This window comes from Muntiacus reevesi, chromosome 2 (genome assembly GCF_963930625.1).
Source record: "Muntiacus reevesi chromosome 2, mMunRee1.1, whole genome shotgun sequence".
Lineage (NCBI taxonomy): Eukaryota > Metazoa > Chordata > Mammalia > Artiodactyla > Cervidae > Muntiacus > Muntiacus reevesi.
In genome coordinates this window covers 20,730,834-20,758,351 of record NC_089250.1, presented here as the reverse complement: position 1 = coordinate 20,758,351, position 27,518 = coordinate 20,730,834, and the positions used below count along the sequence as shown (strand labels likewise).

General features: G+C 36.7%; 1 protein-coding gene across 1 annotated transcript in view; it reads right to left on the bottom strand.

Annotated features, from left to right (window-relative positions):
• MALRD1 (MAM and LDL receptor class A domain containing 1) overlaps positions 1 to 27,518 on the bottom strand; it is a 512,511-nt gene that overhangs the window by 84,798 nt on the left and 400,195 nt on the right. The window contains exons 34-36 of the mRNA XM_065919555.1: positions 21,226 to 21,489; positions 11,394 to 11,519; positions 2,017 to 2,083 (exon numbers count right to left, since the gene is read on the bottom strand). Coding sequence (XP_065775627.1) covers positions 2,017 to 2,083; positions 11,394 to 11,519; positions 21,226 to 21,489 — 457 coding nt within the window. The remainder of the gene's footprint in view (positions 1 to 2,016; positions 2,084 to 11,393; positions 11,520 to 21,225; positions 21,490 to 27,518) is intronic.

Here is a 27,518-nt window from a genome sequence, read left to right as displayed (position 1 = left end):
ACAGCATGACATTTCATGAAGAGATTAAAGAAAACACACATACACAGTACAAAGTGTATTGTAAAGTATAATTTACATTTCTGTAAGAAATAAATGTGTGCGTGTGTGTGTGTGAAAAGAAAGCCATGTGGGTATAAACCATACTACTCAAGAGTAGGATTTAGGTGCTGGGATTTCTACTTTTTGCCTCATACACTATTTTATGCTTTTAAAAACTTTATTATAATACACGTGTCACTTCTGCAGTTCACCATTTAAAGAAATAAAAATTTGAATGAAAAGGCTACCATATTATACTATGAAAAAAATGTTAAAAAGTCATATTTTTCACCCCTATGGAGCTGATAGCCCTCAGACCAGCTGTTTATATTGATGGTAATTATAGTTAGCTATTTGAAAAGTATTATTTATTATAAAAAGTAACATAATAAGATATTCATTGGCTTTCCATTCAGTGAATTCCTTTATATTGCATTGGCCAAAAACTTCATGTGGGTTTTTTCCATAAGATCTTGTGAAAAATCCGAACAAAGTTTTTGGACAACTCAATACATTTTGCTGCATTAATTTCCTTCCTTTAGTCTAGATCTCTCTCAATCCTCTTGTCATATCTTCTCCCCCCACATCAGAGTTTCCTCACTTGAGAGAAACAAGTTTCAAACATCACCATCTGGATTTCAATTTTTAAAGTTTATTTAAGTACACGAGGATGTTGCCAAGAACGCAAAACTCTTTGCTTGCTCAGCTGAGACTGACTACAGTTGGGAGCCTTTGTCTAACCATCAGGGTTAGAAAAGAGAAAACTGAAACTTCCTTATTGTAAACAGTTGACACTAAACAACGTTACCCACTCAACTGATGTTCAATAAATATTTATGTCATCATTCTCAATTTCTTCCACAAGATTTTTAGAAATTAGTAATAAGTATCCTGTATTTCCATGAAGTTATAGTGTGTAGAAAGCTAATTTCCATGGAAACTGATACAGGGAAAAGTATAATTTTGCTAAGATGTTGTGAGTTAAATTATGTAGTGAATTTGAGAGCCAAAAACTTTGAGAAACACATTAATATTTCTGTTTCAACAATGTTAAAATAGTGTAGTATTTCATCATAAAAATTTTTGTTGTTCTCCTTAGTAAACATGTTTGCTTTCTTTTAAAGTGATAAACAAATTTTCCTCAAATATTAATGTTGACTCAGAAGGATATAAGCATTTAAACAACTATTAATGAGTTTTTTCCAGATATTAATACTTCTGTGTGCTTTGTTATGACTTGAGTGTCAACCTGAAACCATTTCTCTAATAAGCAAAGTAATATATACACTGGTCTGTTAGATTAAAAAATCATAAACACAAATATAATGGAATATGCATCATTTCCTTTAGAATTTATGAAACTGTTTTACACGATATTCCCTAAAGGGTGAGAGAAAAAAATCAAGCCATCTTTGATAGGTAATATAAATAATTCCCAGAAGAAATCATAAGAACTGTTTCTGATTATTTTTGCTTTAACTATGCAAATGTATTCCTTATCTGTACCTTAACTTTATCTACTCATAAACATCCATTGAATAAACCAGAAAAAGGTTATACTTATGAATTAGTTTATTTCTGTCTTGTTAGAAAAGAAAACTATAGAACTTGAAATAAAAAGGGAGATAGAAAATACAGACACTAAGTTTATCTGAAATAGGATGACACCTATATGAAATTTTTTTATAACCTGATATAAATATTAAAAACAAGAAATAATGAATATTATTAAAACTATATATCCTGTACAATATAAAATGAATGTTGAGAGATATAAAATCATGTGAAGTCATTGATATTTTTCTAAATATCATATATTCTTTTCTCACACTCAAACAAATAAATGTTAATATGGCCATTTTCACTGTTTTTACCTTAATAACCACATGTTCCTTCTGTTCTGTTAGATCAGCCTCAAGAAAAACAAGATGACTATAATAAATGTTTAAAAAAATTTAAAAAGGCAATTATTCTTACCGACACACTGGACCATTTTTCTCCACCACACAAGTCCCACCATTTCTGCAGTAACCTCTTGGACACTCTAAAAAGAAGCAAGCCAAAACCCACAGTTAATTATAAATATTAGCAGGAAGAAGGAAGACATATTACTATTAATCAAAATATTAAATCCAATCATGGAGAATAAATTGCTTCCTACTTGCTAAAAGCACAAGAATTTGTTTAGGCTACTTTCCTGTACCCCCAAATTTGTTCAATGCTCCCCAATGCTCTGGATGTGTTCATTCCTTTTACAGGCCAGTGCTAGGTCCTAAGACTTTCTTTCCCCATAGATTAGGTACAGTCTACTTATTTAGAAGGTCTGTATGACATTTTTGTGATTATACTGAAATGTTTTCTTTACTGAAATATTTCTTCACTTCCACACACCAGTCACTATATCATGGCAGATAAACGCTTCGCAGGGGTGACTGTCATTTTGATAAAATGTCACTCATACACAGACTCTTGTCCTACCCTCCATGTCTGTGACAGACGTCAACACAGCTCAAATGGATCCTCACCGCCCTGAACCTGCTTATTTTGCTGCTCGTATCATTCCTGAGTTCTAGGTTAGCATGAACATTTATCTTCAAAGACGGTTTGTTTATAAGTTAAAAAGAAGCTAAATAGTTTCATGCAGTCATGCCTTTAGAAGTGGTGAGTGTTGCTCTCCCAAATACACTACCACATGTGTAAGACCGGGAGCTAGTGGGAGGCTTTAGCTCCGAGAGGCTTTAGCTCCGAGTGCTCTGTGACAACCGGGAGGGATGGGCTGGGGGCTGGGGGAGGGAGGCTCAGAGGGAGGCGATGTATGTATGCATAATAGCTGCTTCACATTGTTGTCCACCAGAAACTAACACAACAGTATAAAGCAATTATACTTCAATAAAAAAAGAAGTGGTTAGTGATTTCAGCTCTTTGCTTAACACTGTCTCCTTGTATTGTCACTACAGGATCCTGATCCATTGAAACTTGCCAATTTCCCCACTCACTTAACCCCCTCCTTACTCTTTTTGGCTTCTTCACACCTCTTCTCTTGTAGGAGACAATTCTTCTCTGATTAGGCTATCATAACTCTAGTAGTTGAGAAGCCTATACTGCTTTTCATGTGTAATCAACACATCTATTTTGAGCCCCTATTCTATGTCTGGCACTTGGCTAGGCACTGGATATGGAATGATAAATAATACAGGAAGCTTCATAGCTGTTAAGGCTGAGGGTACTGGAGCCAGACCACCTGAGTTGAAATCTCAGCTCCGTCTATGAGCTGTGTGATTCAAAGTGAGGTAGTTAATCTCTCTGTGCCTCAGGTTTCTCTCTGTTAAACAGGGTTAATAATAGTACCTATCTCATGAGGCTGTTGAGAATTTTAATAGAACATCAGGCTCATAATATGTGCTTAAGAAATGTTGATCTAAAAATGATATAGGCACAGCCTCTGCTCTCATTGACCTTCCAGCTTCATAGAGGATGTAAAAAGTGACTAGGGAATTAAAATATGGCATTAAAAGTAGTCTACAAGGGTAGAAAAGTAGTTACAAGGGTAACGGGGACACCAAGGAGAGAACCTAAGTCAAATTTGACCAATAAGGAAAAGCTCCAGAAGAGCTTTTATTTGGATAGGGGTGTGTGTGTGTGTGTGTGTGTGTGTGTGTGTGTGTTAAGGCAAACATGAAGACACAGAGGTCTGAGAAGAGACTGTGGTGTATTTGAGAAACTGAGGGACGTTCCACCAGACTGGGTTGCTGATAATACAAAATATGAGAGAAGGTCATAGACACACAGGGACAAGATCATCTGGGTTCAGTGAGTTTAAACTTTATCCTAGGAGACTAGGATCTTAAGAAGGGAGGTGGTATGGCTTATGCTTTAGAAGGATAATTCTGGCTACAGAGTTTACAGCCAACAGCCAAGGCAAAAAATCTGGGTGTACGACACAATCCAGGAATGCCTGAACGAAAGGGACGGAATGGGAGTATTCAGAATTGTGGGAATTTATGAGATATTTAAATACTGGGACTGCAACATTTTTGGAAAGTCAAGGATGATATTCAAATTTCTGACTGGGTTACTTATTAATTGATGGCTTGATTCCTTGAGTTGTGGAATTTATGGGGAAGGAAGACTTTATAGGGAACAATGATGCTGTGTTTAGGTGCCTAAGGGACATCCAAATGGAAGTATTCAGTGGGCAGATTTGTAGGTCTGAAGAAAGGTGAAATATTAACATAGACAGAGAAACCATTTACTTGGGTAGGGGAAGGATGATGTTCATGAGGCAGAGCAGAAAAGTAAAGAGGAGAAATAGAGCCATTAGGTAGGTATTATCCACTGAAGGAAACCGTGAGTCTAAAGAGTCAGATTGTCAGGTCCGTCACTGAAAGTTCAGAAGAGACTGGTAGAGGCATTAGAAAAGAGGAAAACAGGGAAGAAGAAAGGTTGCATTCTGGAAATAAACTTGAAATATACTACATGTTTAGCATACATTTCGTTTCAAAACTTTCCAGTGTTTTGCTTTTCTTTTCCTGTCTTGCCTTTGCCAAATTCTCCTATGTTACTTCAAGAGGAAAGTGCAGGGCTGGAGATGAGCATAAAGAGCTGCCCCCCTCAGGCATTGAAGGCAGACTTGACTGAACAGAGCAGATGTGAAATTTCCTTCATAAATAAGAAATTAGCTGGCCTGACTAAAAATACCCTATCAATTCGATATAAATAGATATATACCTTGTTAGATTAACCATTTTATTATTATTGATATTTTTGGTCTTCAGTTCAGTTCAGTCGCTCAGTCGTGTCTGACTCTTTGCGACCCCATGAGCCGCAGCACGCCAGGCCTCCCTGTCCATCACTAACTCCCGGAGTTTACTCAAACTCATGCCCATCGAGTTGATGATGCCATCCAGCCATCTCATCCTCTGTCGTCCCCTTCTCCTCCTGCCCCCAATCCCTCCCAGCATCAGGATCTTTTCCAATGAGTCAACTCTTTGCCTGAGGTGGCCAAAGTACTAGAGTTTCAGCTTCAGCATCAGTCCTTCCAATGAACACCCAGGACTGATCTTCTTTAGGATGGACTGGTTGGATCTCCTTGCAGTCCAAGGGACTCTCAAGAGTCTTCTCCAACACCACAGTTCAAAAGCATCAATTTTTTGGTGCTCAGCTTTCTTCACAGTCCAACACTCACATCCATACATGACCACTGGAAAAACCATAGCCTTGACCAGACGGACCTTTGTTGGCAAAGTAATGTCTCTGCTTTTTAATATACTATCTAGGTTGGTCATAACTTTCCTTTCAAGGAGTAAGCGTCTTTTAATTTCATGGCTGCAATCACCATCTGCAGTGACTTTGGAGCCCAAAAAAATAAAGTCTGACAATGTTTCCACTGTCTCCCCATCTATTTCCCATGAAGTGATGGGACCAGATGCCATGATCTTAGTTTTCTGAATGTTAAGCTTTAAGCCAACTTTTTCACTCTCCTCTTTCACTTTCATCAAGAGGCTTTTTAGTTCCTCTTCACTCTCTGCCATAAGGGTGGTGTCATGTGCATATCTGAGGTTATTGATATTTCTCCTGGCAATCTTGATTCCAGCTTGTGCTTCTTCCAGTCCAGCATTTCTCATGATGTACTCTGCATAGAAGTTAAATAAGCAGGGTGACAATATACAGGCTTGACAGACTCCTTTTCCTATTTGGAACCAGTCTGTTGTTCCATGTCCAGTTCTAACTGTTGCTTCCTGACCTGCATACAGGTTTCCCAAGAGGCAGGTCAGGTGGTCTGGTATGCCCATCTCTTTCAGAATTTTCCACAGTTTATTGTGATCCACACAGTCAAAGGCTTCTGCGTAGTCAATAAAGCAGAATAGATGTTTTTTCTGGAACTCTCTTGCTTTTTTGATGATCCAGCGGATGTTGGCAATTTGATCTCTGGTTCCTCTGCCTTTTCTGAAACCAGCTTGAACATCTGGAAGTTTACAGTTCACATATTGCTGAAGCCTGGCTTGGAGAATTTTGAGCATTACTTTACTAGCATGTGAGATGAGGGCAATTGTGCAGTAGTTTGAGCATTCTTTGGGATTGCCTTTCTTAGGGATTGGAATGAAAACTGACCTTTACCAGTCCTGTGGCCACTGCTGAGTTTTCCAAATTTGCTGGCATATTGAGTGCAGCACTTTCACAGCATCATCTTTCAGGATTTGAAATAGCTCAACTGGAATTCCATCACACCTACTAGCTTTGTTCATCGTGATGCTTTCTAAGGCCCACATGACTTCACATTCCAGGATGTCTGGCCCTAGGTGAGTGATCACACCATTGTGATTATCTGGGTCATGAAGATCTTTTTTGTACAGTTCTTCTGTGTATTCTTGCCACCTCTTCTTAATATCTTCTGCTTCTGTTAGCTCCATACCATTTCTGTCCTTTGTTGAGCCCATCTTTGCATGAAATGTTCCCTTGGTATCTCTAATTGTCTTGAAGAGATCTCTAGTCTTTCCCTTTCTGTGGTTTTCCTCTATTTCTTTGCACTGATTGCTCAGGAAGGCTTTCTTATCTCTCCTGGCTATTCTTTGGAACTCTGCATTCAAATGGGAATATCTTTCCTTTTCTCCTTTGCTTTTCCCTTCTCTTGTCACAGCTATTTGTAAGGCCTCCTCAGACAACCATTTTGCCTTTTTGCATTTCTTTTCATGGGGATGGTCTTGATCCCTGTCTCCTGTACAATGTCATGAACCTCCATCCGTATATTTAATCTCCCTCAAGTAAGAGCTGTGTTTTAATAAGAAAAAAATAGAAGTCTGATACTCCACAGTGTCAACATATAAAACACAAGTGCAGACTTTTTTTCTGGAGTGATTAAAATTTGCTTTGATGCTTGCTTTACATCAGAATGACTTTGTGGAAATCTAAGTATGCATTTTCTTGCACAAGAGAATGGAGCACAGCAGAAAGAACACAGGCATCGGCTGCAATAAAGAGTGAATCCCAGTGTCTGGGTGAACAAAAATTTGTAGGTTATCTCTGCGAGAAGTAGGTTTCTAAGTTTTTGCCTCAAAACCAAGTTCTTTATAAAGATAATGGGCAGAAACAGTACAAGCACTTTCATCTTTAATTTACTCAAAAAAATTTACAGCAGAGAGCAGAGAGTGAAATGGGGAAAGACACAGACACCAGATAGTAATGAAGATACAAAAAATATTCAGTAGATAAATGAATAGTTGGGAGCTAGAAATCCATAAGCTGGATGTTAGAATTAGCACCACAAATATCTCCCTGCCTTGTATCCTCTTGAGTTGTTTATCATGAAGCCTGGAAGCCTATACAACTCACTGTTAACCATTGGAAATACAATTCTGGAAAGGATTCACATTCAATCTCACTCTCATGTATGACTTTGGATAAGCAGAAAACACATATAAGTTGGATAAGTGATGAGTACAAAAACAAAAGTAACTTCTAAGCTTAAATCTAAATAATCTGCAGTTAGGCACACACAAAAATATATATTTATGTAAAATATTTTTACACATATTTATAAAATATGCTTATATATCTTTATATAATATTTGGGCTTCCCTGGTGGCTCAGCTGGTAGAGAATCCACCTGCCTTGTGAGAGACCTGGGTTCGATCCCTGGGTTGGGAAGATTCCTTGGAGAAGGGAATGGCTACCCACTCCAGTATTCTGGCCTGGAGAATTCCATGGACTGTATAGCACATGGGGTCACAAAGAGTCAGACACAACTGGCTTCACTTTCACTTTTCACTTTATATAATATTTATATATATAATCATATATTTTTTATTTGTATTTTATTTATATATTTTTTTCCCTTCTCAGTTGCATGAAAACTGGAGTAGTGATGACTATTCTATGGTGGACTATAGGGAAGACTGACAATCATGTGAGTCCTGGTTTTCCCTCTGTGATACATGACTTAGTTAATGATTTATGTATTGTTGTTGGGTTAGGTATTTTAGGTATACAGTTCTTCATGTTTAAAATGAAGATGACCTTCTTTTATAGGACTTCTGGGAGGATAAATTGAAAGGACTGATGCTGAAGTTCCAATACTTTGGCCACCTGATGTGAAGAACTGACTCTTTGGAAAGGACCCTGATGCTGGGAAAGATTGAGGGCAGGAGGAGAAGGGGACAACAGAGGATGAGATGGTTGGATGGCTTCACCGACTCAATGGACATGAGTTCAAGCAAACTCCATGAGTTGGTGATGATCAGAGAAGCCTGGTATGCTGCAGTCCATGGAATCACAGAGTCGGACACAACTGAACGACTGAACTGAACATTTTTATAGCAGTGAATGATATGAATAAAGTATTAAATGATTGTTCTCATCCATTTCCCCATATTTGGTGTTCTTTTTTTTAATGATGCAATTTATTTATTTATTTGGCTCTGCTGGGTCTTAGTCACCACACGCAGGATCTTCAAACTTCGTTGTGGCATGCCAGATCCTTAACTGGGGCATGAGAGATCTAGTTCCCCAACCAGGAATCAAACCTGAATCCTCTGCTTTGGGAGCATGGAGTCTTGGCCCCTGGACCACAAGGGAAGTCCTATTTGGGGGTTCTTTGAGTTTACCATGGAACTTAATTTCTATTACCACTGTTCTCTCCAAATTCTCTTCTCTTATTTTCCCCCTTCTATCATCATGATCACCATCATCACTACTGTTTACAGAAGACCTGCTCTATCAGAGACAAACAGCAAGAGTCTCAAGAATTTTACTGATCTTACTTCATTTAATCCTCACAGCATTAAGTGGTATAACCTTATATCCCATACTTATCTTCTTCTTCTTCTTCTTTTTCTTTTTTTTTTTTACAGAGGAAGAAACTGGTTAATAGTATAATTTGCTTAAGTTAACAGCAAGGGAACACCAGATGTTTAACTAAATTTTGGTCCTCTAGTTCTAAATCCTGTTAGTCTAAAGACATCAAATAATTTGCTATTCAGTTCAGAATTTCTACCACCCCTTGTGTTTCTTGATATTATGTGGTATTTAGGCACTGCCATGGATTAAAATACATATACACAGTACACTGTATGTAGTTTCAGAAACTCTATGGATTATAAGAGTTCACCAGAAAATTGTGCAGCAAATTAATTCCTAGTGGGTAGAGACTTTTCTTTATCTTGAAATCCCAGCTCAGGGACAGCAGGGCGGATTAACTGCATCTCAGAAACTTGAAATAGCTTCACAAGTACTTGTATGAGAAGTTTTTGTGTTATGTTTTGGTTTGGTTTTCAGAACCTCTGAAACTTTATTAAGCTATATTATTATTGTTGTTGTTAAAATATTAAATTAATACTATCTCATCTGATAACTGTATATTTTGTGTGCCTTTTCCTAATTCTCCTTCAAATAATGATTATCATAATTACAGTATCACTTTAACATAATCTTTATTAACTATACTACTGCAAATGACTGGAAAAAGACTTTCAGTGTAAATTAACTCAGACATATTCTGTTTAATAATTTTCTGTTGCCTAAGCAACCAAAACTTGAAAATATTCCTTCTTAGTGTAACTTGGGAACAAATAGGACTCATTGAAATATACTTAACCTGCAACACTCATGCAGTGCCTGAGCTTGATGTTTTGGTTAATGACTTAAACCTTGAGGTGAGGGGAGACCAGCTGCTCACCATCTGTTGTGTGACCACTGGGAGAATTATTGGATGCTGTAAGATTGGGCTCATAAATGTCTGTGAAATGCTGACCTTAAGAGAATATGATGTTTTAAAAGAGGAAGGTATAATATGCATGGACACATTTTAGCATGGATGAGGTATAAAGGCATTCTTAAAAACAGAAACATTATCATATTTGATTGACAAACTAAAAGGCATAAAAATATAAATAAGAGAATACATAATATAATACAGACCATTTTTTATGAAAACTGCTTCACTAGTTCTTTACTTCATTCTAACCCAACAGCTGTGGCAATATGACCTATACTTTGTAAATGAACTAAGTGAACTGGCGAGTGATTGAAATGACAGATGACAAAAATGTGTACTATAATATTATCTACAGATTGTCCATCATACAGTATGAATGACAGGTCTTCTGTTTTCCTGACCGTATTTTAAAAGATAGAAAATGTCAAAGTAGACAGTGAACTATAACATGTTACAATATACTTGTTCTCACATAGGACAATCTTGAAAACAATCTCAGTTTTAAATAGATAAATATGAGTACTGGACATAAGGGCTGTATCTTCATAAGTTCAAAGAATGGACTTATTTCATTATTACCATTCTTATTCTCTTCAGAGTAAGATCTCTCTTCAGAGGGTAAGAACACTTCCTTTTGTATATCTGATCTGATGTATAAGCATGCCTAGTAGAGATCTAAAGTCAAAGAGCATTCATCTTTGCATATTTTATGGGATCAGATTTGCCCACTTCTTGATTTCCCTTTGTGCTCATAAAGTTCAGTGCTGTGCAAGAACTCATTTTTAGCAGTATAAAAAATATTTTTGCATTATGATTTTATTTTAAATGTCTTGCCTTTGTTGCTTATCTCATAACGTTTTTCTGTCTTGAAAGATACAAAGAATATATTCTGTCCTAGTTTTGATATGAAATATCCCCAGTTTATTTATAAAATGTGATTGAATATATCTTTTATCACCAGTCCATATTATCTTTTAGTTGTGACATTTACACTGTTTCTATCTTTTATTTTACATATCCCAGTATGAAATGAAAATTCAATTACTCAGGAGAGATGTTAACAATGTGCCACAACAAATTAGAGGCTACTAAAGCAGTTTTGATAAAAGTATAATCACAAAAACACATTATCAGTTCTTATAAATATTCTGGGGTCAGAAGGAAGAAAAATGTTTAAAAGCGAGTATAAAGTTTCATAAACTGACTTTTAAGCATGAATAGATCATGCAAATAGGGAGTTCTTAGGAAGAGGTGAAAAAAATGCACGATTAAAAAATATTAATAACATATTAGATTATGTAGGGGTTATATAAGATTAGATTATGTAGGGTTATTATAGAAACCAGCAATTTGCATAGAGGAGATTATTAAATGCTAATTATGCTGTTATATTAAATTAAAATTGTTTGATTTTTATTTTGTGAACATTTTTAAATGGAGTATGCATGAGTTCATTGTATTATATACTGTACATTTTTATAAATATAGCAGAATAACCTTAACATTCTTCCTGCCACTAAGCCAATAACAGAAATGTAATTATTCTATGTTTGCTATTATTTAGAATTTCAAGTTTTAATATTTTTATTGTGCACAGGTGAAGTTACTGACTTATATCACAAAGAATATTTTAATGGATAGTTACCCAAGCAGCTGGATTCATCAGGTTGGAAATCCATGCAGTCTGCAAAACCATCACAGCGCTTGTGCACCGGGATACAGCTGTTAGAAGAAACGCATGTCAAAGCTCCAAGAGAACAGCTCTCGTTGGCTGAAGAAAAGAACAATAATAACCACTTAAAAAATGGATTTCTTCTATAATATAAGCCAATTCATTTTATCCTTCATTTCTCTAGCCTTATTATTTTTAAAATATTTAAAAATCTACTCTGTATTGGAGTATAGTCGATTGTGATAGTAACAGGTGAACAGCACAGGGACTCACACATATAGCTGTATCCATTCTCCCTCACATTCCCCTTGCCTCCAGGCTGCCACCTAATACTGACCAGAGTTCCTTGTTCTAGCCTTATTTTTAAACTATAGAGCTCTTAATGAAGAAAACTTCAATTTACTAAAATTTCCTCAAAAACCTGTCAATAGAACCATCGTCCAGCTGTGCATCATGTAGTATTATTCATGTATGTATGTACAGAATGCTTTGTGTATGTTTGATGGTCTGAACTGATTTTAGACTAGTCAACTTTAATATCAAGGCAGATCTCTGTTTGTACTTCTGCTGCTCCCCTAACATCTCTATATTATGTGCTATTGAATTAGCAGAGACTGTAACTTGTTTGAATGTTCATCCATTTCCACCTGGGTCATAAGCCACGGGTAGTCACTGGGTATCTGTTAGATCCAGGTGATGGTGAAGGTCATTGCAGCCCAAGGTATTATGACTACATGCCTTGATAGCACTGTCAATGCATGATGTAGGTATTTCACTACTTCCAGAGTCTCCTGCTGGCTTGATTTCAAGGGGCAAGCATAAGTCTTGTGCATAAGACTTTGGCTATTTCAGAAAACTGCCTTTATAGATGCCCATCAAGACTACTGACAGCTCAATGGCAATCTAGTCCTGAAGGGTATTTGACCTTCCTCAGATGCTAGTCTTAGTCCTGTAATTGTATACTTGTATCCCTTATTTGACTATTTTAACCCAAGCTGCTGCCAAAAACTTATAAAAGACTGATCTATGAAGTTACTTCTACTAGAATAAAGACAATTAAGCTTAAATTTTTCAAGCTAAAATGATAGTTTTAGAATATTCAGGAGCAAATTTCCTCATGTATGGGTCTTGCACAGATTTTGTCAGTTCTGTCACAATTTTTCTTTTTTAAGTATATTTATGGGTTGGAAGGAGTTGTTTATTTGAATCAAAGGTTATTGACAAGTTTAGTTTGAGAACTGCCTATCACCATTTAATGTCAAGTAGAACATAAAAATGTTTTTAACAGTATATATTTTCATTGACTAAAACGGCTGGATCTGAAAAATTCAAGTGATACTCTTCATTGAGTGATTCTTCCTGCTAGAACATTAATTCCCACCAATAAATAATATTGAGCTGCCTTACTGTAAGAGATTATGCTTAGCACCTCCACTGGTAAGTGCAGGAAAGAGATTTTGAAAACAGTAATCAAAACACATGGAGCAACAAAATGAAGATAACAATATAAGAATGATTAATGTTTCAAAGTAAATATGAGAAATGTCATAAGGCCAGACTTAGCTAGAAAAGCATTGGTATAGGTAAGCATGACAGAAACAAGAGATTCCTTTAGTATAGGGAAGTCTGTAAAGGGTGAAAGTAGCAATAGAGTCTTGAGATATTCTTTACATTTTAACTTACATTTTAATGCTTCCAGAGAAAAGCCATTTAGCAGAGTGGGAATCAAATCTACAGATTGGGAATCAATACTTTTGATATTGGAATAGTAAGTAAAGCAGTTTGCCTAGGCTGGATAATTTCTGTGAAAAGGTAGGAGAGACAAATCTATAACCAAAGTCTGAAACCAGACTGTAGAAATGGCTAAAGTGCTAGGAGAAAAAGCTAGAGAAAAAGCTCTTTAAGTTTTTCCAAAGGGTAACATAATTTTAGGATATGCATTGACAAGATAAATAATATTCCAAACCAAGTAAACTAAGAAACAGAATAATTTTCCAACTCTTATAAGGTGAAGAGATGTTTGTAAAAAAAAAAAAAAAAAAAAGGGGTTGTGTCTCTAGAGCCTGCAAGCCACACTTACTGAAGCATGCATGTCTACAGCCTGTGCTCCACAAGAGAAGCCACCACAGTGACAGGCCAGGTCATGGCAACTGGAGAGTAGACCCACCAGCAAGAAGACCCAGAGCAACCCAAAATAAGTTAAAAAATACAAATGTGTGACTAAAAACATGCATCAATATATCCATATATATATGTATATGACAAAGGTCCCCATGGTCAAAGCTACGGTTTTGCCGGTAGTCATGTATGAATGCAAGAGTTGGACCACAAAGAAGACTGAGAGCTGACAAATTGATGCTTTCAAACTGTGGTGCTGGGGAAGACACTTGAGAGACCCTTGGACTGCAAGGAGATCAGATAGTCAGTTCTAAAGGAAATCAACCCTGAAGATTCATTGGAAGGACTGATGCTGAAGCTCCAATACATTGGCCACCTAATGCGAAGAACTGACTCATTGGAAAAGACCCTGATGCTGGGAAAAATTGAGGGCAGGAGGAGAAGTGGGAGACAGAGGATGAGATGGTTGGATGGCATCACTGACTCAATGGACATGAGATTGAGCAAACTCTGGGAGATTGTGAAGGACAGAAAAACCTGGTGTGCTATCCATGGGGTCTCAGAAAGTCAGACACAACCGAGCAACTGAACAACAGCAATGTATGTATATGCATTTTATCATTGTTTTGAATTGCTAGGAGCTGCGAGATCATACGAGAGAACAGTTTTAAGGCTTTAAATAATATGTTTTTGTATACAAAACATACATTTGTATACATACATACAATTTGTATACAAAGATGATGGTGCCTATCTTCTTGTAGAGCATTATTTTGGACCCTTCTTTTCTCAGAACACTAATCCAATTCATATTCCTTAACCCAATTTTCAGTATGACTGATAGGTTAGTTCCAAGTTTATTGTACAATGAAAAGTTCTAACTTGTAAATGATATAAGTGTTCAACCATAGCCCAAGTAGCATTGAAAGTCATAAAATATATATAAGAAAACACATGGTTTCAATTTGTACAAAATTTTACTCTTTTCTTTTTATAGAAAATTTACAGTTTAGATAATTTAAAATTGGCCTTTCACTTAATGAAATTAGAAACTAAAATCTTAGCTTCTGTGGTATTTTAAATGATATAATATTAAAGTTAATGAATACTTATTAATTGCATTTTTAAAGTAGGTGGAAAACCTACTTTTACATATGTGATGAATACTTATCAACACCTACACAGCAAAGGACTGAAAGTAGGAAAACAAATGGAATCATTATTTTCTTTTTATCCATTATTAATACATATACAACAAAGCATTTTCCAAAATTTGTCCAAATAAGCTATAAATAAAATTTATAGGAAAATCAGGTTTCAAGATGTTTCCTTGGACAATATCAACTTTTGCCACGTTCTCTTTCGAACATTATGGTTTCATGGCTATAAAAATACTTATTTCAATCTGTCATCACCCTAGAGGTTGATACTCTTTCTAACCAAAATAAACTAAGTACCACAGTGCATTTTATGGCTTTTAGCTCATTCGCTTAGGTAGATGATACATCAAAAATAAACAGCTGATGAATGATGGCTCACCAAAGTTACTTCTGTAAAGTAATATCCCTTTTGAAGATTATATCTGCTACATAAGAAATATACACAAAAGTAAAGCATATGTGACTATGACTGTGTATCTATTTACTATTAAAATGAAAGGTCATATATATAGCAGATTAACATTTCTAACATTAGAGGAGCTATGGTTTTGTGCCATGAGAATGAAGGCGACAAGCCCTTCAAGGCAGACGCACCCCCAGCATGAAGCAGGATGGATATGTACTCTGTCCCTGAACAAAACCAATCTTTACTCTTATTAAAATATCTTCGCAGCTTAAATAATTTTAATAAAACTATAAAGATAATTTAATGTGGAAAGGATAATAATTCTTATATTATGCAATCTGCCACATTAATTCATTTAATTCTTGAATACTTCTGTAAAACAGACTTAACCACTATGATTTTCTTTTTTTTTTTTCTCTTTAAGTAGCAAACATATTGTTTTATTTTCCTACATGAACTGAGGTCTGTTATGAATTTTAAAATTCTGCTTCTAAAAGATAGAGTCAGATAAAACTTCAGTTCAGTTCCTCAATCGAGTTCAACTCTTTGCGACCCTGTGAACTGCAGCATGCCAGGCCTCCCTGTCCATCACCAGCTCCCGGAGTTTACCCAAACTCATGTCTATGATTTTCATGTTGAATAAACTGAGGAACACTTTTGTAAGAAGCTGTCAAATACAAAGGGTAACCTTTATACATAGGGTGCTGAGATCATAGTTAACAAATCGAAAGTGAAAGTGAAAATTGCTCAGCTGTGTCCGACTCTTGGTGACCCCATGAACTATACAGTCCATGGAATTCTCCAGGCCAGAATTCTGGAGGGGGTAGTCTTTCCCTCCAGAGGATCATCCCAACCCAGGGATCGAACCCAGGTCTCCTGCATTGCAGGTGGATTCTTTACCAGCTGAGCCACAAGGGAAGCCCAAGAATACTGGAGCGGGGAGGCTATCACTTCTCCAGGGGATCTTCCTGACCCAGGAATCAAACCGGGGTCTCCTCATTGCAGGCAGATTCTTTACCGACTGAGGTATCAGGGAAGCAACAAATTGAAAGGCCAGCAATAAAACTGTTGATAAAGGTTGGTCTACAAGTCTTAGGAGCATAACCCCACTCCTAATTTTCAGAAGTGGCATTTAACTTCGTAAAATACATCAACTACTTCTGGAATATAAGCAAAAAAGTTGTGTGTGCTCAGTTGCTCAGTTGTGGCCAACTTTTTGCAACCCTGTGGATTGTAGTCTTCCAGGCTCCTTTGTCCATGGGATTCTCCAGGCAAAAATATTGAAGTGGGTTGCCATGCCCTCCTCCAGAGAATCTTTCCAACCCAGAGATTGAACCCGCATCTCTTGCATTTCCTTCATTGGCAGGTGGATTCTTTACCACTAATGTCACCTGGGAACCCCATCAATTAAAGTTAGATAGCAGTAAAACCATTCACCTCCCCATCTACTGGTCACAGTTATCTCTCTGATTGATAGAGAGCATCCATGTGCCTCTCTTGATCCATCTCCATCTTCTCTCCTTGCTCTGGGCCCTAGGAGGCAGGACATCTTTCTTTGTCTTCTAGCTTTGGTTGGGTTTGATTGATGGGTACTACCAGTGGGAGGTTAATGCAGAGGAAGAGACTGTGAGATTACCAATGGTTAGCTGCTCCCATTGCAAACGCCACATCCTTTATCAAGTAGCTCTCCTTGACTCTAGATTCAAACAACTGTTCCCTCCTCTCTCATCCTTTGTTCTATGGGTGATAAAAGACCTCCTTGTGGTTTTCCTATGCATATTATTTCCCTAATAAGTAATTCCTTTACTAAAATAGTCTAAAATTACACAATATCAACATGCCATCTATTTCTTGTTAGGACACTGACTGATACATCAGATGAAATGAAAATCTTCATGGTGAATAGATTTCTTTCAGAAAATATCAATGAGAAGAATGTTTCTAGTTTTGGGTTATTTTCCCATATCATTAAACCATACTTATTTTTTTCCACTTTAAGGAAATTGGATATTTTTGGTCAAACAAAAGTATCACTAACTGAAGTGATACTTTTCTAAAAAATATGTTATCAATGGAAATGCATGATTCAATATGAATTATTTTTAAATGTTGGACTCACCATATGCTCTGTTTAAGCATTCTGATCACTAAACACGTATTTTTGCAAAAATAAAAGACTTTTAAATATCAATTGCTGTCAATTTTCCTGTATAAAATTTCAAACTTTTCAGAATTATGTTCCTACAATGTTTAAAAACATGCAAGTCTCACAAAACAAACAAACCAATCAATGAAACCTCTTATTTTGTCTTATATTCCAGTCTCAATGCCACCTTCTTGAAGGGATTTTCTACAGCTGACTTCCCTCTATGATTTCTCATCTTCTCCACAAAAGGCTGATGTCACAAATCTGTCCTCCCACTCCACAGGGTGTTACCTCTCCAGGATCACAGCAACTACTTTAGCTTTTTCCCAGTCTAAAAATTTTTAGTTCTAATTTTATGTGATCTTGCAGAAACATCTGAACCTGTGCATACCCTCTGATACATAGATTTCTACCTTTGATTTAAGATCATCATTCTCTTTTGATTGCCCTCCTATATCTATGACCACATCTCCCTGTCTTTTGATTGTTTTTTTTAAACTATCCTTTAGATGTTCCTTAAGATTCTGTCTCCCCCCTTATCTTTTTCCTCTATTATCTCATTTACAGCCACAGCCTGAATCATTGTTTGCTAATAGCTTTGTATCTTTAAATATCTTCCTTGAGCTCATTCCTGAGCTCCACACACCCATTTCAAAACATATTCTGAATGTTTCCATGTGGATATGCCAGAGATAACATAAATAAAATATGTTTAAAGGTGAAGCCACATTCTTACCCTAAGTCCTTCTCTTCCTATTTTTCCCAGCTCAAGAAATGGCAGATTGGCTGTCTTGTTGCCTAGATCAGAAACTTGGAAACTATTATTAATTTCTTTCTCCTGCTCTTCACTTGAATATCTCTTAAATCTATTCATCCTGTGCATCATACCATTAACCTAATCAACCCCTTACTATTTCAAGTGTGACATCTCCTAACCAGGCATGCATCCTCATTCCAATCCACTCCATGTACCACTTAAACACTTACTTATCACTGGCATGATAGGGTGGACTCTTTAAGACCTAGTCCCTGCTTATCTCTCCCAACTTATTTCTACATTTTTCACCACAGACTATATGAAATATTCTTCGATCAAACAACTTCACCTCTATTCTTGGAACATTCTCACCAGAATCAAGCATTTCAAATTGCCTAATGACTATCTGTCTTTCCAAATTTGACTCTGTGATCACTTTTCATGTTAAAATTTATAGACACTCTGGCACCATAGTTAGGGAGTACTCTGTGTTATTCAATAACACTTTGGTTATCTCTCACAGAACTTACCACATGGTATCCCAACTATCATTTACTACCCTCCTTCACTAATATACAATGTATCTAAGAACCTGGGTTTGTATCGAGTCATGTCCATTGGATCATCAATGCCCAATACAACGTGTTGCATAAATTACATCCTTAAGGTCTGTCTAGTCAAGGCTGTGGTTTTTCCAGTGGTCATGTATGGATGTTAGAGTTGGACTATAAAGAAAGCTGAGTGCAGAAAAATTGATGCTTTTGAACTGTGGTGTTGAAGACTCTTGAGAGTCCCTTGGACTGCAAGGAGATCCAACCAGTCCATCCTAAAGGAGATCAGTCCTGGGTGTTCATTGGAAGGACTGATGCTGAAGCTGAGACTCCAATACTTTGGCCACCTCATGTGAAGAGCTGACTCATTTGAAAAGACCCTGATGCTGGAAAAGATTGAGGGCAGGAGGAGAAGGGGACAACAGAGGATGATATGGTTGGATGGCATCACCGACTTGATGGACATGAGTCTTAGTAAACTCCGGGAGTTGGGGATGGACAGGGAGGCCTGGCGTGCTGTGGTTCATGAAGTTGCAAAGAGTTGGACAGGACTGAGCGACTGAATTGAACTGAATGAACGTTTGTGAATGAATGAATGACAGTTTATAAAATGCCATTTCTAAATAAAAAAATGAGTCCACAAAAAAATACGGTTATGCTTTCAATTGTTTAGTAAATTTTCACCATCAGATGACAATCCTGTAATTATTGATCTAGCATTTTTTCCACAATTTATTTTCATGCAAGTTTCCCTACAGAGTCATAACTCAATAAATATTTTGGAGATGAAGAAGAGCAATTCTTTCACAGTACCATCTGTTCCTAATGTACACTTATTTCCCTTTAGGAGCAGAATCCCATATATTACTATCTCATCAAATAACAATTTTCTAACATGCATCTAAAAGTATAAGAATACAGTATCTTCCTATGCTTCTCTTTAAATAGCACTGTTATTTGAAGTCAAATACCATATGACTATATTGAGCTTAATCTGATTTCTTTTTTATTTTTTTAAATTTTACCAAGCCATGAGGCTTGTGGGATCTTAGTTCCCCAACCAGGGATTGAACCTGCGCCTATAGCAGTGAAAGTGTCAATTCCTAATCACTGGACCACCAGGGAATTTCTTAACTTAATCTGATTTCTAACAGCCAATTTCCATTAGAGCCTTGATCAGAACAGGGATAAGTAACTTGGCTTCCTCTTCCTTATTTGCCTCTATTTGTTTAACTTGCCTCTAAGACAATATTATATGACCTCACAAACTGACTTTACTATAGAAAGAATAGACATGTAGGAAATAACAGGGAAATAGAAAGCCAAGGAAAACAGATTCACTGATTTAAAGCTAAAACCTTCAAACATACAAAAATTGTCTTACTTTACTTCATTCATCTTCATGCCTTTTGCAATAGATATCATAATTCTGGATGCTCACAGAAAATGGGGCACTGAAATAGCCTTCTATTTTTTTTTTTTCCAATACCCCCATCTTACAGTTACATTCCAAACTTTACTGCTCCAAAAAAAGTGGCCACTAACATATGGCTTATGGAGCTCTATCACTGCAGCTCATATACAGTGTGATACAACATGAAACCAGACAAAAAATAATTAAATAAAATGCTAGTGGTGCCTTGACTCCACCATGATTATGTGCTCACCTTAAAGATTTGTGTAATTTGTGTAATTACTTAATTAACACTCTTCCTTCTCTATCTGACATAGGCTAATTATAATAAAGAAAGAAGTTGATGAATGCAGGACTGAGAATTTTACAGGCATTCTGATTCTTATAGCCCTGTAAGGTAGGTATAACATGGGTGGTGAGACTGACTCAAATGACTTTCCCCAGATTGTACAGGTAGTAAGTGACGAAGATGTCAAACCAGATGTCCCACTGATTTACCCTGGCATTAACTCTTTTTTAAAAAATTTATTTGTTTATGGCTGTGCTAGGTCTTTGTTGCTGCATGTGGACTTTCTCGAGTTGTGGCGAGTGGGGGCTACTCTCTAGCGGTGGTGCGTGGGCTTCTCCTCACCATGCCCCCTTTTGTTACAGACCATGGGATCCATAGCACAGGCTCTGTAGCTACGGCACACAGACTTAGTTGCTCTGTGGCATGCGGAATCTTCTTTGACAGGGATGGAACCCATGTCCCTTGCATTGGCAGGTAGCTTTTTATCTATTGTATCACCAGGGAAATCCTGCATTAACTCTTAATGACATAACATCTATCAAGGTCCAGGTCTAAACCTTAATTACATCTATTCACTGAAATGAATATTTTCCCACTTGTGCCATCTTCATGAACATTTTTTATGGGGAAGAAATTATAATTACATGTTTTTAATCCATCCCCACACACATTTAAAAAACTAACAGATCTGCAAGAGCATCCCCTATATGAATGATTCAGATGCAAATATAAAAAGGAGATTAGACACATCTAACAGAGATTAGTATGACTACAAACAAAATGTTTCTGGAAATGCTAACCAAGGACTGCACACCTTGTTCAGCAACATAGCACGAACAACTTTGTTACTGATGATATGATCATGCTAAGACTCTAGAGAACTTTGTTTTATCTGTCAAGCTCTCTCTATCATTTCCAAACAGCATTTCTTCCCTGGAACACTGAATGAATGAAAATAACTCACAGCAGCCAGATTCGTCTTCATTAAAGTAGCAGTCAGGCACTCCATCACAAAGCAGGAGGGACGGGATACACTCATGGGTGGAGCACTGGAATTCTGTTTGGCCACAGAGCTGGGGAAGGGGGCTGAAAGGACAATCCATTTCATCAGATCCGTCTGTGCAGTCTTCCTGTCCGTTACATTTCCCTGCAAGAGGGACACACTGGACAGTGTAGATACAAGAAAACTGATCAGCTTCACACAGTGATGGCTGTATTGTCACAAGACCTGAAAAAGAGAGCAAGTCATTTTCACATTAGGGGAGTCAGCTCTCTGTCCATTGTTGAAACATTGTAAGATATTTTCAATGAAACATTTAGCTACTTTAAGTACATTAATTTTCTATTAGGAATAATAAGAACTCTAACATAACAGGCCAACATGATTGCAGAATACACCTTATCTTAACCTCAGAAGCATTTTTATAAAGGGCATCATTACTGTTAAAAAATGACACTTTCCAATTAAAGAGGAAATTGTGGTTCATATTCTTAAATTCAACCATCAGATTTTCTTGGAGGAGTAAAAACACTTTTATATGGTAAGTTAGGCACTTTGAAGGGTTGCATTCATAATTTTAGCATTTAAGGAAATTGGCATTATGTCATTATACTGGTATACAGTTTATTAACTGTTTCTTAATGACTTCAGCTTGGGGAATTTGGATCCTGAGAACTTAGGGAGGACTGAGTCACAGAATTGAGGGCTGCTATGGTTTTGTCAGACATGACTGAGCGACTGAACTGAACTGAACTGAACTGATGGTTTTGTCACACTATTCTTTGCCCTTCAGTCTTGATCACATTTCAAAGGTCTAAAAAGTACAATATGTGCAGTCGTATCTGAAATAGAGATGAAAGCATAGCTTAAGCCAAGATATCACACTAGTGAGACTCTTCAAGATAATGTGATTCATACCCAACAATCCCATTTTACAGGTAAGGATACTGAGGCTCATAAAATTTTAGTGTCCAAAGACACAATGTAAATTTAATGAACTTTTTCCACATTAAACTGTTCCACAGCAATGGTTTGAATCAACACTTAAAGCATGAGAGAAGAGTGCTGACTTGCTGCTGTTTCTAGAGGTCAGAGAGTATCTGTGAATATACAGGATTGCACTGATTTCCTGGAACATTATTCTTGGAACAGTCCTTATACTTTTTATCATTTCTGGGACATATGCTCATGGGCTAATCAGTATTTTAGGGAAAAAAATAGCATGTAATGAAGACTGGGAATTCCCTGGAGGCCCAGTGGTTAAGACTTCACCTTCCAATACAAGGCATGTGGATTTGATCCCTGATCAGGAACTAAGATCCCACGTGCCCTTGTGGTCAAAAAACCAAAACATAAAACAGAAGCAATAAAGTAACATAGTCAATAAAGACTTTAAAAATGGTGCATGTAAAAAAAAAAATCTTAAAAAAGGGAAATAATGGGAACCAGCTCAAGAATACCTTTTTTTGTGTTTGTTACATTTTAACACTATTATTTATGGATTTTGTAAGAATGACTTGTTTTAAACATAAGATTGGTGGTGTGAATTCATTTTAGAAATGAAATCTAAAAGTTTCTCTCCCACTCAGTAGTGGTGATATACCCAGAATGTATTTAAATTCGAACCCTGTGATGAAAGTCATGTATCTGAGGGATTTTTTTGTTCATGGGAATAAGCATGTTTAAGTGGAGAGGGATATATGTATGACTTTGAGGTGCTTGTATCATGCTCTTATTTAACTACCTAAGACACAGCAGTGCATACAACTGCAGTGTTCCAGGGGAAACATTCTGAGTGAAAACTTAGAAAGTAAATTAGATTTAAATTTATATATATATATATATATATATATATATATATATATCATATATATCTTTTGATATTTAACCATGGTCAAATGAACAATTTCTCTTCATTCTTTTTATTAATCTCACATTGAAGGAATGGAAGACATCCTTACTTTTATTTTTTTCTCAAACATTTTATGGACTAAACTTTTATCTTTATAAATTTCCCTCAAGGTAGAACCTCAGCTCAAGGTTTAAAAGGCTGGATAAACTTTTTGCATGAAGAAAACCTAGAACTAATTTTAGTAATTAACCTATTACTTAGTTAAGCTATCAACCTTTTCTGAAAAAACACAAGGGAAATAATTTTCTGCATTTCACAAGCTTTTTGCCTTATTCAAAATGAAGTGTGTGTGCTTTCCTTTACATTTTTGCTTAGATAAGATATGCACAAATAAACTTCCCTCTTATTTGGTGGCAGCAATTCTGTTAAATTCTAGAATCATTTCTATCAAAAGATACTCAAACTCACTTGTTCCAAGTCCTTCTTTACAGGAAACCTGGTAGGCTTGTATTGTCTCCTGTGAATTCTGTCTTGTATTGTCCAGATTTTTCTCTCAAGGTCAAGGCCCTCATTCCCCCAACTGCTGAGAGGTTACCAGATGATAGCGCACAACTGTCTACCTCTAGTATCTTCCCTCTGAAGTCACACACCCTTGCAGAGGCTGTTCCTGGCAGAATTTACAATTGTCACAGTTGACCAATGGTGCTGGAAGGTTGATTATGGGAGAGACAGGTATACACAAACTCTGTAATTTTCACCTAATTTTGCTGTGAACCAAAAACTGTTTTAAGAAATAAACTGTGTATATGTGTACATCTCAGCACCAATATCCCTCAGAATCTGTATTCTAGCCTATAACTCATATTTGATATTTTTCTTTTCAAATTTTATGTGTTCTAGCTTCTCCAAGTCCCTTTTAAAATCCAGCATTTAAAATTCACAGTACATAAGTAAGTGTACTGTCCATTGGTCAAGCCACTTGGTCCATTTCTTCCCATGCCCAGTGAGCTGCTCATTCAGTTGTTTAAAACCAATAGAACTGAGGTGTAAAGCCAGTGAATGCACAAGAGAAATGGCACCATTTCAGTCCTAACCCAACTGTCTCCTTGAACATGGACGTGACTGTTCATTACATGTGACAGTTACTCTGAGGGACTGCAGCATGATCAGAAAAGGCAATGGATGACTTTCAAGCTGGATCAAGATTGCTAGAAAAATATCAACAACCTCAGATATACAGACGATACCACTCTAATGGCAAAAAGTGAAGAGGAATTAAAGAGCCCCAACTGGAAAAGATCCTGGTTCTGGGAAAGACTGAGGTCAGGAGGAGAAGGAGGTGACTGAGGATGAGATGGCTAGACGGCATCACTAACTCAATGGACATGAATTTGAGCAAGCTCCAGGAGATGGCGGAGGACAGGGAAGCCTGGCAAGCTGTAGTCCATGGGGTTGCAAAGAGTTGGACATGGATGAACAACTGAACAACCAAAGCACAATCAGAGCAAAAGAAAACCGACATCCAGAAAGTCAACTGAAATATACCTCAAAGAGTAAAGTGAGAATAGGAAGGATGAAAGGTAAGAAAGAGAGCCAGAGGGACATCAGAAATGTTGGTGACTGTGACAGGGGCAGAGAGAGAAAGTGGAAAGAAAGACAGCCCAAGAAAATGTGGATTCATTTTGACAATGTGACTCAGTCTTTAACGTATGGGTGTTCTTATTGCTGTTCAGCCAACATTTCTCAAGCTGTATCTGATTAGGGGAATTGTGAAGACTTAGTACAATTGTACACACATACACTCACACACATATTATATCATATTAGCTTTAGGGGCATGTTTCTCAAATAGATCACAAGTCTAAAGTATGTTGGGTTCGAAAACCAAGGGTATCTCACATTGTGGTTTGCAACTGATTCACAGTTCATGGGGTCGCAAAGAGTTGAACACGATTGAGCAAATTTTACTACTCTTTGCAGGCTGGAGCTGATTGAAGGCATTGTTAACTATCTTTTGCATTCCCAGGAATCAAAGACATTCCTCTCGTTAACCACATTCCATTTCATATTGTGCTATGCAGACAGGTACAATTTCTAACATTATGGATATTTCTTTGTTCTCCTAAAATGATGCTGAGTTTCATTGTTTACTAGTTTGGGTAGTAGCTGAAATACCTTTTTTTAGAGCAATAAACATTATAAACAATATAAAGCAATAAACATTTCATACTGATGATCTACAGTGAAATACAATGTAGCATTCTCATGAATTTCATATAAATTCAATAAAAGTCTAAAAGTGCCCAAGGAAAATCTCATGGATTTTGATCTTTATGATTAATATGTTTAGTGAAAGCAAAATTGATTGCCTGTTTTGAAGGGAAAGAAAAAAAAAGCATAGGGAACTTTAGTTTTAAAGAGCAGGAATTAAGCTCTTGCCAAATCTTGCCATACTCAATGACATAAACGGTAAAATGCTTATTGTAAAATATGACAGCCAGTTATAAATTGGTAATTATTTGTCGTTGGCCAATACTTCATTAACGGCATTCAAAAATGTTACAGGAAGCTACAGGAGGGGAACCAAATGATAAATTTTAAACTTCAATTCTGCAGAACTTTTGGTTTCAGATTATTTTAAATTAAAATTTAATTTTTATATTTTTGCAAATCACTTCATAAAGTATAAAATAGTTTTTTTTAAATTAAAAATACATATCTTTAAAGTGGAATCATAAAAGAATCACTTTTATCTTTTTATTTCATTTCAATATTTAATAGTTTAAGTATTTCTAGAAAGATAGACTGTGACTTCAGACTGAACTAAAGAAGATAGAAGAGCCTGGCATAAACAGAGTGGTGTGGGGAGCACTGGAGTGGGTACTGGATCAGGAGAGCTTGGGTGGCTGGTGAGAAAGGCTATGCAGAAATGTCAAAAGTCTAACACAGTAGACAAAAATAAAGGAAATTTAAAAGTTTGCAAAAGGTGAGTCCAAAGTTTTGGGTTGACCAAAAAGTCTGTTCAGGTTTTTCCATAACATCATATGAAAAATCTGAACAAACTTTTTGGCCAACCCAATAAAAGCTGCTAAGTATTTGAAAAGAGATGCCATATGGAAAGTGATAATTATTTTCAAAGTGAATGGCAGAGCTAGTTAAAGCTAAGGCTAAAATCAAGATAGAAGAATACTAGAAATTAAATTTGCTTTGCATTTGAGAAGAGACCATATATCTACATGACACAGAAATCATGAAAAAGAGTAACAATTATTGAAATTGAAAAAGTAAAGATAGAAGAGACAAGTTCAAAATTGATACAGACATACAGATATGCACAGACATACAGATGGTGACTGCAGCCATTAAATTAAAAGATGCTTGCTCCTTGGAAGAAAAACTATGACAAACTTAGATAGCCTATTATAAAGCAGATACATTACTTTACCAACAAAGGTTCATCTAGTCAAAACTATGGTTTTTCCAGTAGTCATATATGAATATGAGAGTTGGATTATAAAGAAGGCTGAGTGCTGAAGAATTGATGCTTTTGAACTGTGGTGTTGGAGAAGACTCTTGAGAGTCCCTTGGACTGCAAGGAGATCCAACCAGTCCATCCTAAAGGAAATCAGTCCTGAATATTCAGTGGAATGATTGATGCTGAAGCTGAAGCTCCATTACTTTGGCCACCTAATGTGAAGAACTGATTCATGGGAAAAGACCCTGATGCTGGGAAAGATTGAAGGCAGGAGAAGGGGATGGACAGAGGATGAGATGGTTGGATGGCATCACCGATGCACATTGAGTTTGAGCAAGCTCCAGGTGTTGGTGATGGACAGGGAAGCCTGGTGTGCTGCAGTCCATGGGGTTGCAAAGAGTCGGACACGACTGAGCGACTGAACTGAACTGAACAGATGAGCACTGATAAATGCATATACGTACTTTTGTGTAAAAACTGTGTGTATGGATATATGTGCACATGCACTACACACAGAGGCAGGTTAATTGAAACTATGAAGCTCTTTGCTAGTGACAGAAAGGCTGGAGGAAAGACATACAGCAGTGGATGTTGGGTTACCTACAATATGAGGTTGTGATGGAGTCGCTCTCTCCCCCAGCACACAGAGGCTGGACATGAGAGGAAATAAAAAATGCATTTTCCATATTGGGGAAAATCAAGAGCTGAAGGAGTAGAACATGTTAAGAGGTCCTCTAAAGAGTTATCATTTTTACCCAACATCAGTATTTGCCGCAATGATAGCCAATACCTTCCTAACTATAAATAGTGATTCCACTGCAAATGTCTGAAATTGCATAAATGAAGAATTTTCTGCCTGCTTATACCCTTCAATAATCTAAAACATATGTGAATGTGGAAACATGCATAAAATATGGAATGTGAGAACAG